At 40.4% G+C, this 15,094-nt stretch overlaps 1 protein-coding gene across 1 annotated transcript; it reads left to right on the top strand.

The window, feature by feature from the left end:
* The first annotated feature begins 788 nt into the window (after positions 1–788).
* Positions 789–7,601, top strand: sdhaf3 (succinate dehydrogenase complex assembly factor 3). Its single transcript, XM_010752149.3, has 2 exons — positions 789–1,086; positions 7,183–7,601. The coding sequence occupies exons 1-2, from the start codon at positions 919–921 to the stop codon at positions 7,375–7,377; spliced, it is 363 nt and encodes a 120-aa protein (XP_010750451.1). The 5' UTR covers positions 789–918; the 3' UTR covers positions 7,378–7,601.
* Positions 7,602–15,094: the final 7,493 nt, after the last annotated feature.

Genomic DNA, 15,094 nt, shown 5'->3' with positions numbered 1-15,094 from the left:
GACATTTATAGGACTTGTAGTGGATGTAAGATAAGAGGAACTTTATTTTTCCCAAAGGGAAATTCAGTTAAGTCAGTGAGCTCATCTATGTATCAAAGAGTTACACAGTCTGATGGCTTTGGGTAAGAAAGATCTTGTATGTACCACTTCCTCCAGAGGGTCCATCCCTACTCCGATCACAGAGCCACCGCTCTTAACAAGCTTATCCAGTCTCCATCCCCGACACTTACCAACACAGACTGTGACAAAACATCTCACTACAGATGTTTAGAGATCTGACTGTGGTGGAGATATACACTGCACAGGGTCCACTACGGGATGTACCCTCAGGCCACCCTCATGAAGTCTGTTTCTGATTGTTTGGTCAGAGACATTCACACCAGTGGCCTCCTGGAGGTCTTTGTAGGGCTCTGGCAGTGCTCATCCTGTTCCTCCTTGCACAAAGGAGCAGAAAATGGTCCTGCTGGTGGGTTAAGGACCTTCTACGGCCCTGTCCATCTCCCTTAGAGTAACTGACCATCTCCTGGAATCTCCTCCACGCTCTTGAGACACAAACCTTCTGACAATGGCACATATTGATGTGCCACCCTGGAGGAGTTGGACTACCTGTGCAACCTCTGTAGGATCCAGGTACCCACTTACCTGACCAGATCAATATCCCAGAAGTTGAACTGACCTGATGCTATACTCTGATTAAAAAGTGCTTCTTTAGTGTATAAACACTGTAATTAACTACTTTATCTGCTCCAGTCCAGTAGGTGGCAGTTAAGCAGCTTTTAGCCAGTTTCCCAACCAGAAGGAGAGAGTTCATATCCGGGATAAACAAGGACATGTGTTTGGTAAAGATCCTTGAGAATGTTACTTTCTGTTTCCACCTTTAATTCGGATTTATTTTGGATTACAGCGTAAGTCGCCGTCATGGCTCATGTCTCCAGAGTGCGCTCCCTTTACAAGAGGATCCTGGTGCTGCACCGGTTCCTGCCCATAGACCTGAGAGCCCTGGGCGACCAGTACGTGAAAGACGAGTTCAGGAGACACAAAAAGGCTTCAGCAGAGGAGGTGAAGAGCTTCATGACAGAGTGGGAGGTAAAACACGGCACAGCAAACAAAACCCCATTCAAAAAAAATTTAAATTTAAAAGTTTCCTAATGAAGACACCTCAAATTTACTACATTAAAATGCTGCTTTGTGGATTTAAATCACACATTTATTTATTTATTGATGTTTTCTGGCAGTTTTTTAGATTTATTATTGTTATTATTATTATTATTATTATTATTATTATTATTATTATTCCCCCCCCCCTTTACATCACATGTAAAAGCAAAAATTACTGTCTCAGAACTTATTCTAACTTATTTATTTTCTTCATAGGAAAAGAAAACTACATATATACTTCAAAATACTGTTTTATTTCTCTAAATAAAAAAGGTCCACGTGCTCTTACAAATAGTAAATCAGATAGATGATACTTTATTAATGCAGCATGAGCCACGGTAAACATACATTAAAAATGAAGCTATAAGACCAATATAAATTTAAATTAAACCTGTGTTAAGAATTTTTACAGATAGAATAAGAAACAGAAGTACAAATAGAGACAATAACTATATATGGTTAAATTAGGCTGTAGACAATGAATGAAAGTCAGCTTCTAGCAGATGAAGTGCAAATCAAAAGTCAAAAAATTACAAAATGTAAAACAGAGAATAATTTGTGAAATAGTTGATTTATACGTTTGCACATAAATGTATCTAAAGTGTTGAAATCAGCCTATAAAATACTCGTTTGACTTGACCTGTACTTAGGTATGGCCGGTGTTATGTCAGTCCATCACCACTTGATGGCAGAGCAGCTTCAGTAAACCTGAGACAGTTGGATGTGAATCCGTTCTGCATATTCAGAGTTGGGTGAACTGGCGACTTGTCGAGGATGTACCCCACATCTCCGGACAAAGTCAGCTGGGGTTAGGCTCCGATCCCACCCGAGCATGTATCGAAAATGGATGGATGCAGGGTGTACATCTGTAACTGCAGAACATGAAGTTTCCCTGCAGGGAAAGGAGCAGATTTCAAATTGCCAAGTAGGTTTTCACATGCAAGGACTTTGTCTTAGTGTTTGGTAAAAATATAAGGCCCCTGGCATCGTTGATGAGGAGCCTGAGAAAGAAACCGTTCTTGTGGTGTGAGGGTTTGGTTCTGATCGGTTGCAGCCTCCTGCCAGAGGGAAGTGTCTCAAAAAGTTTGTGTCTGGAGTCTGGAGAGGTCAGCCACAATCTTACCCGCATGACTCGGGGGTCCTGTAGTGGAGTACAGGTCCTGAACAGATGGGAGATTGCAGCTGATCTTCTGCCTTCTCAGCACACTAGAGAGTCTGCCCTTGTTTTGGCGTTGACAGCAGCGTACCAGATTATGATAAAAGAGATGTAGATGGAGTCAAGGATGGAGGTTTAGCCGTGCACCATCATCGTCTTTGGCAGATGTTTCAGCTGCCACAGGAACGACATCATCCGTCGTGCTTTGGGCACTTGATCGATTGTGGGTGGCAGTGTTGGTTCAGATTCAAATGGGAAGACGATTGGGCCTGATTGATCTGATTCTGACAGTAAACGCTCATATTTGGCCAACAGGTGCATAACTTTCATAATAATAAATAAATCATAATAATTTGTGTATCATCTCCCCCTTGTGTTTGTTTAAGGTCATTGCCATAACGTTGACAATCAAATGAAAACTTTTGTACTTTATTGTGGAGATTACAGCTGCACTATATTGATTATATCAGGCCTAAAATACTCACTGTGGCCTGGGACAGTGACTGTAAAATTTCCAAGTAATTAATAAAAGCCTGACACCAGCCTCAGTAGATCCACGTGGATCCATGTGCCGATGTGGGGATCAGTGTTATTTGCAAGACATCTCTCTAGTTCCCAAAATAATCGGAGGCGTAAGAGTGTGCCAGGTCTTTATTCATATCACTATGGGGAGAGAGCCAATGTTTTGTAGCACAATTACACACTGCTGGTGGACGGTAAATCACCCATCTGCAGGTAATTTCTCTAATGAAGTAGATGGTGATTGCAGCTGGAATCCTGAGAGGCGTCTTTGTCCTTGCAGTAGCTGTGAACTCACCGGGGAGAAGACGGCAGTCACTTTCATTATGCATCACTATATCGGCAAAACCAGAGTCCATTTGAGTAGGTTCCTATCAGGGGACGAGCGGCTTCTGTCATATTTACACTCTGGCTGGCTGTATTTCAAATGAAAACATTTCTAGGGAATCTTAGTTGGTCTAAAACCGCTGAGAGGAATTCATGTGTGGTTTGGCTTGGAAATGACAATAAGGTCTCTAATTGCTGTATCATCTAGCAAAACAAACATAAAAAAAGTCCTGAGCTGGACTGTTGGCCCAAAGCGGACAGAGAGCTTTAATAACTTTTTTGTTTTTAATGGATCCTGGTTTGAAGCCAAGAGAATTTTTATTGTGAGCGGAAACAAAACAAAGCGCCACAGAAAGTGAGTGGCAGTTACTGGGAATCCAAAAAATCTCAATGATAAAGTGAATGTACATAGAAGGAGACAGCAGAGTCACAATATCGGTTGGCACAAGGCTAACTTAATTCTGTGAGTCTGAAATCTAAGAAACAGTCCTGTCTCATTAACTCATATATAAAAGAACTCTATACAAACTTTATACCGGCTACACTGAACCCAATTTTTAAATTTTTCAAAGACATAAACAATGTACATCCTAAGGCCTGATTTAGACCAAACAGAGGTTCTGGATTTCGGATGCGGGCTGCAGGGTGTGTAAAAAAAATAAAAATTAAATTTAAAAAATGACCAAACTGCAGTGAAAAAGTTTAGCCAGATTGAACTTTTGGAGAAATGCAACCTGATGTTACGCTGCAGTGGCCAAATCAGACGATCAGATGGGTCAAACTCCTCCACAGTCAGCCTGAAACGTCTCTGAAACCGAGCGATATCCAGGTGGATTCATCGGCGTAACTATGTCGCGTTCTTGTCGCTTGGTTTATTTCATCTACCTACATGACATAGCATCTGTGTAAGTCTCTATCTAAGTCTCCAATAGTGACACCGAGAAGTTTCGTTTGGTTCGTGTCCATTTGTTTGAGAGTGAGCGCTGCTCAAGCGACATAGACAGTGAATCAGAGTGTGGGAGCAACAGTATAGAAAAAGGCAACCAAGTTCATTTTTGAAGACATTGCATGTCATATCAAAGACATAACGGGAGAGGTTTACAATAGTTGTGAACTAAATGCTTCTAACAGCTCGGGTGTATCTCTTATTGGATATTATCTAGAAACAGCGTCCAGATGTGTGTTTTTTTATTTTATTCAGAGTATTACCCACTCATGGGAACATCTGCAGTGCACAGGTTACTGATGCACAGGTATTTATGGGTCATTTATAAGTGATGTGAGTACCTGTTGCTCCATTTATTTGGAGCTTAATCAAAACAGAGGTTATTCTTTGTGGGCTGCAATCACACACCGCATTAATAGACAACCTAAAAAATGTAATTCCCTCACACCAGAAGCATTTGCACCAGCTGCTGTATGCGACAGCTGTTGAGAACAAATCTAAAGCTCTCTCCCCTCGTCGTTTCGCCCTCCCCTTTTCCTCTTTTGCCCTCTGTCCATTCTTTGAAAAAGGAGGTGAATTTCCACTGCATTTCCACCTCCTCGGAAAAAAAAAAAAAAAAAAAGGAACAGTCGAGGACCGAGACTCAAAATGAGATTACAAGCACTGAGTGTTCAGCGTGTAATCCATTTATTTCCGAGGCACCCATAGGAGTTTCCTGCTCCTGATAAATCGGCTCTGTTGGGCCAAACAAGCTCTCCCAAGAGAGGCCGAGAGAAATGTAAGGAACAAAGGAAAAGATGAGGGAATAATGTGAAAAACATCAATAGAGAGATGTTGACGTGATTGTAGAAACAAAACCTGTGTGCTGGACTGTGCCAAAAAGTTCAAATATGATCCTTAGAATCAGTTTTGGGACATCTCTGTGCCTTTCCTTACTGCAACAAGAGTTACCCGTTGAAATGACACTGTCCAACCGTGATGACTCAGTAAAAATACAATCCTTACGTCCGTTAAGATCCATCCGATTTTCTTTGGGTAAAACCAAATTTATGTTACCCGGAAGCCTTAACATGATTCAGTAAGTGTCGTGACCACACCAATAAGTCCTTGAACGATAAAGTAAGTACAAGCACAAGTGTGCCAAAGTGTTGGAGTATTCCTTTAAGCTGTAACCCTCCTGCCTGAGGGAGGACATTTCCCCCCCTTGGCAAATGTTCAACATAATTACATTATGTGCAGGAAAAAAAGCCCGTCAGATAAATAGATTGTTATTGCTTACAGCGTTCCAAAAAGCTGAGATGCTTTGTGAATGGGCAGATGTATAAAAAACCTTTAGCAGATTCCTGGATAAGAGGTGTGTACGCACAGACATAAATATGCGTCCTTTTTGGCAGATTTATGAAGCAGCACGTACGCCTGATTCTGTTTTTATACATCACGATCGCTGTGGAAACAGGAGCTTTATTTCCACTCCCACAGTTCGACTGAATGTAGAAACACTTTTTTAAACATCTGTCTGTACTCGTGCCTGCTCCGCCTCTCAATAGACCTGTCGATGATACTTCATCACAATCCATCATCCTGGTAATGTTTCTTATTAAACGGCAGAAGGATGATCGATGATTAATCTAAAAGCTCTTATCGAAACATACTTTACAAAGTGCTCAGGATGAATTCACCATCGTTTCACCCAGAGCTGTGTCGCGAAAACCAAGTGTACTCCTGCCTTTATCATACAGGTTTATGAATGGGGGAAAAGGTGTACACATGGTCCATTGTCCGTGTGCTGTTTTGTATACATACATAGGGAGGTGGCCGTGGACTTGCTCGGCGTGTCTTGTATACACCACCCACAGCCTTGACGCATGAGCTGTGGTTAAGAAAAGGGAGAGGAGTTGTGTTCAGATTGGCCCTGAGTTATATCAGTGCTGTTGAGATGTGTTGAAGAACATAACCTTGAGTTTACTACACAGTAAACATGAATCTTTTTTTATTATTTTTTCCCCTGCATTCAAGGACTAATGGTAATAGATCAGGATCTGTGACACTAAAGCTGTATTCACACTAACTCAGGCGTGGCAGAGATGTAGAGCTGTAGGGTATTGGGGGATGGAAAAAAAACAGAAAATTGTAATTTCTTAGACACAACCTGAAGGAAAATTCTTGGTTGCTATTTTGCAGCAGAGACTACAAGCCACACATGGACATGAATCTTTGAGAAGAGTTAAATCTTGGGAAGCTGATCTTGGTTGTAGGTCCAGTTGCCCCCAGATTTAGCTGGACAACTGAGAACCTTCACATACTTCCTACTAATCCAACTCAAACACAATCCACCTTGAACTTGGAGTTTGACTGTTCTCATCATCAGTTTGGTCTGAATCAGGCCTAACAGGGCTCTGACACATCTATCTCAGAGACACTTCAGTCTTTGTTGCTCTATTCAAAGAATCTGATCCTAAGATGAACATCTAAACTAAAATATGATGAACATTTTCATGTCGATGTTTAGACACTTAAAGCACTTGTGTGGTCTTGGTTACATATTAAAGGATAAGACTGATAAAGATTTCCCCATCCTGTCTATAGTTCTCAGACTTAAGCCCTTTTGATTTCTACTGAAGACTTAAAAAAGAAAAGAGCCAAAAATCTATATTTTTATTTCTTAAAAAAGGCTTAATAGGGGCGGTCGGTAGCGTAGTGGGTTAAGCGGCCGCCCCGTGTGTGGAGGCTGTAGTCCTCGCTGCAGCTGGCCCCGGTTCGAATCCGCCATCAGATAATTTACTGCAAAAATAATCTTTAAAAAAAAAAAATAATAATAATCTTTAAAAAAAAGGCTCAATAGTTTCCTAAAAAGCTAGTCACTGTAGTCCTTATGAAACGTTACTCAAGCTGGGGGAAATGGAACATTAACTATGGATTATTTTCAACACTTTTGTTGCCATCTTGAACAGTAGGATGCACCAGTCACACTGTGTCATGTGTTTAATGAATCTGAACGTGGATATGACTTGGGAGATCAGGTGCTAAACCCTGCTGCTATTCCTGTCTGTGTTTAAAGCGGTCTGTGTCTCTGCAGAACTACAAGGACACCCTGCAGACTCAGGTGCTGGAGGCATCGAGGGAGCGACTCAGCACGGTCAAGTTTGGAGCCATCCTGTCAGAGGGGAATCTCGGCAACCTCCAGGAGGAACAGATCGGCCAGCTGTACGAACTCATGCTCGAAACCACCAAACCCAACAGACAGTTCGACATCCAGGAGGGCGACAAGTGAAGCAGAAATGTGCTTGGACAAAGTGAGAGACAGAAGGTGCTGTGATGAATTCAGACCAAAACCTCTGAGTGCTTCAGACGAACAGTGGGACTAAAAGGCCAAGTCGAAGGCTTTTAAGAATATTTAATTATAGAAAAGTGCTGTGTAATATCTCCTGTGCTTGTCTCTTCCACTGTGACAATAAAAAGAGGTTCCTCACGCCCCGCAGGTACATTAGCGTGGCACTAATTAGTTTCTTTTGTCAACTTGTTTTGCATGAATACAATTGTTGAGCTCACGGTCGTGAAGGAAAAGGCACCGAGATGTGATGCACCCAGAGCTCGCATCGGTGATTTCAGCCTTGATGTCGCCATTGTTGGGGGGGAGAAGCCCTCATTATCCATGTGGAAATGTGAACGACGCACAGCACAAAAGCCGCGTGTCGAGGAGGACAGACGGGGGGTGTTGGATCTGTCAACTCATAGATTGCCTCCTACAGAGTTCACACATCACGGCGATTTCTCCGGAAACGAATAGTAATCATGCACGCGCCGTACAAATGTACTAACGGCCACAGAGAGTCTTTGTCCTGCATCTGTTCTGAATATTACTGCTTTGAACCTCTACCTCCCGCTGCCCTCTGATGGGTTGTCCTTTTGAAATTCCTGGAGTACACCTCATTCAACATGCAAGATGACTTTATTTGCCCCTTGAGAAATTTGCACTTGTCTGTCTTATTGGCCTTGTGGCAACCTTTATGTCCAAGACAATCATAAGTGCATCGTTTCACACCCTCCTTCTGTTCTGTGTTTATGAGTCATTGATGGAGGAATGAAATAGTTTTTATATCTTATGGATCTTTTCTTGTATTTAATTGGATCCCTGTAGTGTCTGCCAGATGGGAGCAGTTATTTCATTTTCCTAGCCCCACTCAGCCCCCTCACTCGTCTGTTTATTTTACCTTTAACTGATACGTCATGATAAAATAACATCATTACCCTCCATCCAACCCCAAACACTCTGCGTCTGCTTCACATGGACACTCCACAACAGCGTAATTTCAAGTATTTGCAAGAACGAACCCGGGTAATTCAAGCGTTGTGGACCAGTAGTTGAGAGTGATCTCGCCACACGTCAAGAATACATAGTAATCACAATGAGATGACCATTCTCACACCACCGGACAAATATCTTAACATCGAAATTGTAGGCAGAAATGTCAGTGTCGGTAAGATGGCCGTGTCACCGGAAAACTTTAAAGGTGCTGGGATGACTGCTTGTACAATCATTTTAATATTTTGTGAACAGAATGGGAGAACTGGCACATTCAACACCCGTGGTAATGACTCAGATCATGTCTGAGTGTTCACTCTGACCTGCTGGAACTGATGATAGCAGAGTCTAGAAACGGTCTTTGTCCTCTGAGGTTTTCAAGTTGTAAAATAATCTTCTTTCAGACATCTACTTCTTAGGATGGAAATCTTACATGTTGGTCTCAAGTCTGAAACGGTATCTCACTAGACTTTCTATAAAGAAGGGCCAAAATATGCAGTTCCTCAAATGTCCACTTGAAGTTGGCTACAGAACAAGTCAATCTCCATAAGCCCCCATGTTAAAGCATGTTTACAGCCTGGTACAAAAGTCTCTAAAGCTAATTTCCCAGTGTACTGAGTCAGAATCTTTATTTAACTCACCTGTTCATATTATATCAAGGCTTAAAGTTATGCATAATTAAGAGTGTGGCCACTTTGATTGACAGGTAGGTGCCATTACAAATAGCTTGTCTGAGCACCCAGGTGTAATTCGACCTGCCTCAGGTCCACCGGTGATTCACGTCTGTGCCACCATGCTTCAAAACAGCTCTTCAGAAATCCTGCTGTTCCTGTCTGTGTTTAACCCCTCTCAACTGTTTGGGTCTACCCCTACAACTACAGTTTTGTTTCCAACACGAGGCAGCGGCCACAGCGTGGACACAGCTAGAGACTAGTTGAACATTTATCAGCTAAAGAACCAGATCAATTCTCTCCAGAGTTGGTGGAGACCAAAAACCGAGCAAAAGGTGAGTTCACATGGCCAGAAAACACAAAAGCTTTTCACATTCTGCCATTGGTTTCATGCTATACCGCTAATCTCCAGCTGGTGCCATTAATATGCAAAGAGAAAAGTGGCATAAACAGACATATTTGTACTGTCTGTAGCTCCATATTGTTTCTTTTTTAACTGACTCTTCTGCAGCACGGACAGATAACGCTCTCATGGGAGCATTGTGACTCTATAACAGTTCAATCACAGTCTCAATAAAGCCATCACAAACAGTTACCTAACAGTCTGAATGTGATGTTACCCACTGATGTTATGCTGGTTGACTGAATGGGCCTTGAAGGGCAGCAGGTGTCTTATCTCTCCCAGTGAGCGTGAAATGAAAAGCGGCAAGACGTCGGGGGGACAGGACACGCCTGATTCATGTCTCTGGACTGAGTGACATCAGAACAAAGCCTCAGCGCAGAGATACAAATGGGCCAACAAGTAGCATTAACGATATATATTATATATATTGTGTGTCACTGTATGAAATGTAAACTCCCTTTTAACAATCACTGAGTACATTCAGTCCAATCTCTTAATCAAATCAGTGATTAACATCAGTGACCATGCTGTAACTGATTGAGGGATAATAAGCCAGGCAGTTGCTTTCAGTAATTGTTTAACACGACCTCAATCACTTCCCCTGGCACTTGATAATAAGTGGAGGTGGTTTGGGGGCAAGGTCAAAACTCCAACAACCTTTTTGTTAGACCTACGTGTTTCTGCATGTGTGTTTTATCCTCCATACTACACATTAGGACACAAGGAGCTTGACTGACATCCAGTTAGGCAACTCCCAACGTTATGTCAACGTTTTTTAAGATTTGATATGTAATTTTGAAAACATAGGCAAGCTGTGTGCACCCCATGTATTGACTCAACTCTGGCCTGTGGTCGTCCTCTCCCTCTCCTCCTGCTCATCTGTCACACAAAACCTTTTTTTTAAATGAACAAAGACGAGTCATCATATCTCAAGTGATTTCTTTTCTGACAAATCAAGTTGACATTCATCAAAACAGCGACAAGTCACAATCCCTGGAGTCCACATCTCTGATCTCTTGAGTATTTTCAAGTGATAACAGTGAGTCGGCTCGTCTTGTATGAAACTGAAATTTACTTTTAAACAAGCACTGCATTGATTTAGCATTGCACTCATATAACAATGAACTCACGAAGGGCAACATCGTCATCAAACGGCAGCACACTCTGTCTGTCAGCGGTCTCCCATGCGCTTAAGAGGTGACAGCTGTCACAGTTAGTTATCATGCACCGTCCACATGAGACACAACACAGCTTAAAAACCACAGTGCTCTTTAATTAGAACGAAGAACGTGCAAACAGGTCGATACACACTCAGATAAAGGAGAACACCTGGACAAGTATCTGTCTGACAGGCAAGAAGAAAAAGTGTTTCCACAGGGACGAGTGTGGTCTCAGTACAGGGGGATGGTCAGTTACCGTTATTACTCCATCACCGTGAAAAAGGTTGTGTGTGAAACATGAGAGTAGAAAAATCAATGCTCCACGGCAGCTTCATTTGCGGCGTTATGTGAGCTGAATTTGTTTAGAGGAATATTCCCCAAAGCGTTAACTTGCTAATCAATTTGGAAATGAAGAGGTCCTGCTGTCCACAGCGGTCAACAATCAGTGGTAGTGCTGAGAGGCAGAAGTGGAGGGTTGAGGATTGTGTCGACTGAGCGTACACTGTTGGATGACTCACCACGTACGAGTGTGTGGCAGCTGTGAACATAACTGGTGTTTAAAAAGTAGAAGAGCAGTTGATAGTTTGGCTTAATTTCTTTCATATAAATTAAACAGGAGGGCTATTTCCTGAGAGATCATCAAGGTAAAAAAAAAAAGAAGTGATTATTTCTGCTGGAAAGTTAGAGGATATTGTTTTACAAAGGAGTCAAGGGAATCTAATTTGAGAGGAAATCAGACTGCTAAACTCTCTTTAGAAATCCATTAACAAAACAGCAAGGAATCCATATTTTAAATCTTTGAGACAGTCCTACTTAGACATGGAAATTTCATAGAATTTTACATAAGGCTCCAATGGGATCTCCAGTAGAGATGTCTTCTCTTGAGATAGGCAGCACTGTCGCCTCACAGCAAGAAGGTTTCTGGTTTGAAGCCGGCGTGGGTTCTCTTTGGGTACTCCGGCTTCCTTCCACAGTCCAAAGACATGCAGGTTAATAATAGGTGACTCTAAATTGCCCAGTACCAACTGGGAGAGGCTCCAGCCCCCTCGCGACCCTAATGAGGATAAGCTGTTATGGAAAATTGATCTCATTGCAGCAGTCTATCATAATTCATGCTACAGAGATCCAATCCAAGCCAATCCATCCACCAAACATTAAAACATTTCACCAACCAACCATCGTCACACACTATCCAAACAAGCAGTATTAACTGAGTTTTCTAAGCTGTAAACACAACACTGCCATATGATCACCTTGCAAGAGCCGAGCTGCTGTTCTTCTAGCTCTTGTACCAATGCAATCTCTTAAGGCGTATTCACATAATGGCAGAAAATCCACAGCCATGGAGGTTGCCACTTCGACTGAACCAGAAACTGCAGATCGTAAAACAAAATCAATGAGCAGCTCCTTAAAGCTGAGAGTGTTGAAGAAGTAGTTCATCACTTCAGCATATTTGTCCTTAAATTAAACACTGCTTTTTCTAATAATAAATGGTACAGTACCATTTCCCATGAGCAATTCAGGTTGTTATGGCCTCAACGAAAAACCATCTGGAGCAATGCCATGTTAAAGTGACCTTATACCTTATATCCTGGTATTCTTTGGTATTCCCATGAATGAAGCCAAAGAGTGATGAACTGACCAGAAGTAACTTGCATGGTTCGTTGGCGTGCATCGCATTGGCGGAGGTTGCCTAACCCTTTCTGTTGATTGTAAAAGTGAAGGTGTTTCCACATATCTGCAATCTTTTTCTTGGTGTATGTTCTACAAGAATAAACGATCCCGCTGGGCTGGACCAGGAATTCATCAAGTGATTTTCAACATCATTTGACCCATTGTTAAAATAAGAAATATTAATTAGAGCAGCTTTATTATAAAATAGACACATCGTTTCTTACAATTAAAGTTATTAGCTATTAAGAATTTGAACTTTTATCACTTCCTCTTGTGCCAAATGTTTCACTGTATGAGATACAAATATTTAAATTAAATCAGAGCCCTTTAATGCAGAGATATAAAGGCCAACAGGGTTATCTAAAAAGGGCCAGAGCCGCTGAGTTACAGATGAATCAATTACTATCGGCAAACAGTGTGTGGTATTAGTGTGAAATTAAAGTGTTGGAGAACAAACACTGCCGAGGACAGTCAATAATGTAACAGGACAAAGAAATTATTTAATTAATTATATTAATTAACCGCGTTTGAAGCAGTGAGCTGCTGTCGGCCATGAGTTAATTTAAGATTTTCTCATAATGAATATTGTATTAGAGTCGTAGTCCAGCACAGGTTGTCTAAACTGTTATATCGATCCATATCCTCCACACGTATGTGTCACTTATTCTTGTCAATTTATTTATTAGTGTTCTCTGGGACATTATTATTTTAGTTCTTCTATTAATAATCACCTATAACTTGGAAACTATTAATGCTCTGTACAGTACTGTTATGTATTGATTCATTCACAATCTTCAACTTTTTTATGAATTGGGAAATTCCAATATACACATAAGTGTTAGTGCCTTGGTTGAGGATAGTGACAGGAAAATGAACCATGTTTTTGAGTAAACATGCAAACTCTACACGGAAAGGCTCCGTCTCCATCAGGATTCAAACCTGTACATTTTGGTGAGACAACAGCGCTAACCACTGAACCACATGATGTGCCAGTACGGTACATAGTAATATGTAGATGTAGATACAAAAAAAATATTATATATAAGTAAATACTATATATATATATATATATATAGTATTTTTATATATATAATATTTTATATATATATATATATATATAAAATATTATATATATAAAAATACTATATATATATATATATATATAGTATTTACTTATATATAATATTTTATATATATATATATATATATAAGTTATATAAGTTAATAAGAGTTATATATAAACATGTAAGTTAGGGAATAATAATTTGTTGAAGTGCGTCGAAGATTCTCACCCATCAGGCGTTTAATTGGCAAAACGGGTGTGTACCATTTCATCTCATGTGAGTGGCAAAATTATGAATTTGTTTTGGTTGAGGAAGGAAGGAAGGAAGGAAGGAAGGAAGGGGAATGTATGAAAAATAGATCGTCCTTATTTAAGATATTTGTGTTTATTTGTGTTGTTTATTTACGCTGTAAATATTAATATATATTGAGAAATATTGAGTTATTAAAGAACTCCCATTTATGAGGGAATCTTATTTTCTAGCTTGCCACATATGGTGTCACACAGGGTCAAGCATATTTCTTGAGGTCACTGTAGAGATAGTGTTAAATCTGAGGTTGTTATGGGGACACTGACTTCTCTCCCTGAGATAATGAACATCTGTATGTTTGTAGTTCCTATTCTGCTCAATACCATGGTGACCGAGGTCAAAGGATAGGACTGTCTCATTCCATATAGACAACAGATAGGTGAGCCTCTACAAAACAACGTCAGATTACTATGTATAAAAACATTTCCATGTTTGTAGAGTAGTAGTGGGGTTATTTTGAGGGCCAGAGTGGATGGCTTCTTCAGAATTGAGTCGACATCATGTCATGACAAGTGTATTGATAAATCCTTTATTCTCCTTGGCCAAGCTTCAATAAACCTTTCAGCATCTTGGACTCTTGTCTCCTGTGCACTTTCTCTATGCTGATTGAACTGACCGTGGATGAATAAAAATATCCACGACACCTTTAAGTTTAATGTTTTTTCTATTTTATTTAACAATCTGTGAATTTTAAAAACCTATAACTGGTAGATATTTTAATATTACAAGATACAGTATGACAGTTATTGATTAAACAAAAAAGTCAAACTGTGTATTTTTTAAATAACTGTGGAGTATGTTTGTGTTTTTGACAGGGGAGACTAATTTTCAGGAGCATAGTGCAGCCAATATGTTGTGTGTATAAGGTACCAAAATTTAATTATTATTAGACTGACTCCAGCAGCCTGAGGTGGTACAGGTTTATGTGAATTGTTACACAGGGTGCTGTTTATTGTTGTTATAGGAGGTAGAAAAACTATTTTAGTGTCCATCTGGCAACAGCAAAGGGACGTGTAAAAGATTTTATGTCCTGTCACAGTGAACACTGCAGTCACTGAAGAGTCAATGCACAGAATCAAAATAAAAATATGATATGACAACGTGCGGGTCATTTCATACCTTTAAAACTCAGTCTATGTCTATTTTAACGTTGAATTGACTTCAAATAATTCAACATGCATCCAAAACTTACTCTTAGTGTTAACCATAAACCTGACTTTTACTAAATTAAATTAGTTTATGGGCTGTGGGTGACGTAAAAGCACTACGACATCTTCTGTGTAACTTGATTACTTTAAGGTTCGTGTCAACAGTACGTCAAGGTTTCTCTTCATATCACTCCGACGGTATTAACAATCATTTATATTACAGGCAAGGTGTATTTATAAAATATAGTTCCTGTTC

Source organism: Larimichthys crocea, chromosome XIII (genome assembly GCF_000972845.2).
Source record: "Larimichthys crocea isolate SSNF chromosome XIII, L_crocea_2.0, whole genome shotgun sequence".
In the NCBI taxonomy this organism is placed as follows: domain Eukaryota; kingdom Metazoa; phylum Chordata; class Actinopteri; family Sciaenidae; genus Larimichthys; species Larimichthys crocea.
Note: the sequence above shows the minus strand (reverse complement) of the source record. Positions and strands in the feature narration are given on the sequence as shown.

What these genes read in the sequence shown, in the direction of transcription:
- sdhaf3 (XM_010752149.3), top strand. Translation starts at nt 919, where the DNA reads ATGGCTCATGTCTCCAGAGTGCGCTCCCTTTACAAGAGGATCCTGGTG. An exon ending in GCTTCATGACAGAGTGGGAG is followed by an intron (nt 1,087 to 7,182) that starts GTAAAACACGGC and finishes GTGTCTCTGCAG; the next exon opens with AACTACAAGGACACCCTGCA.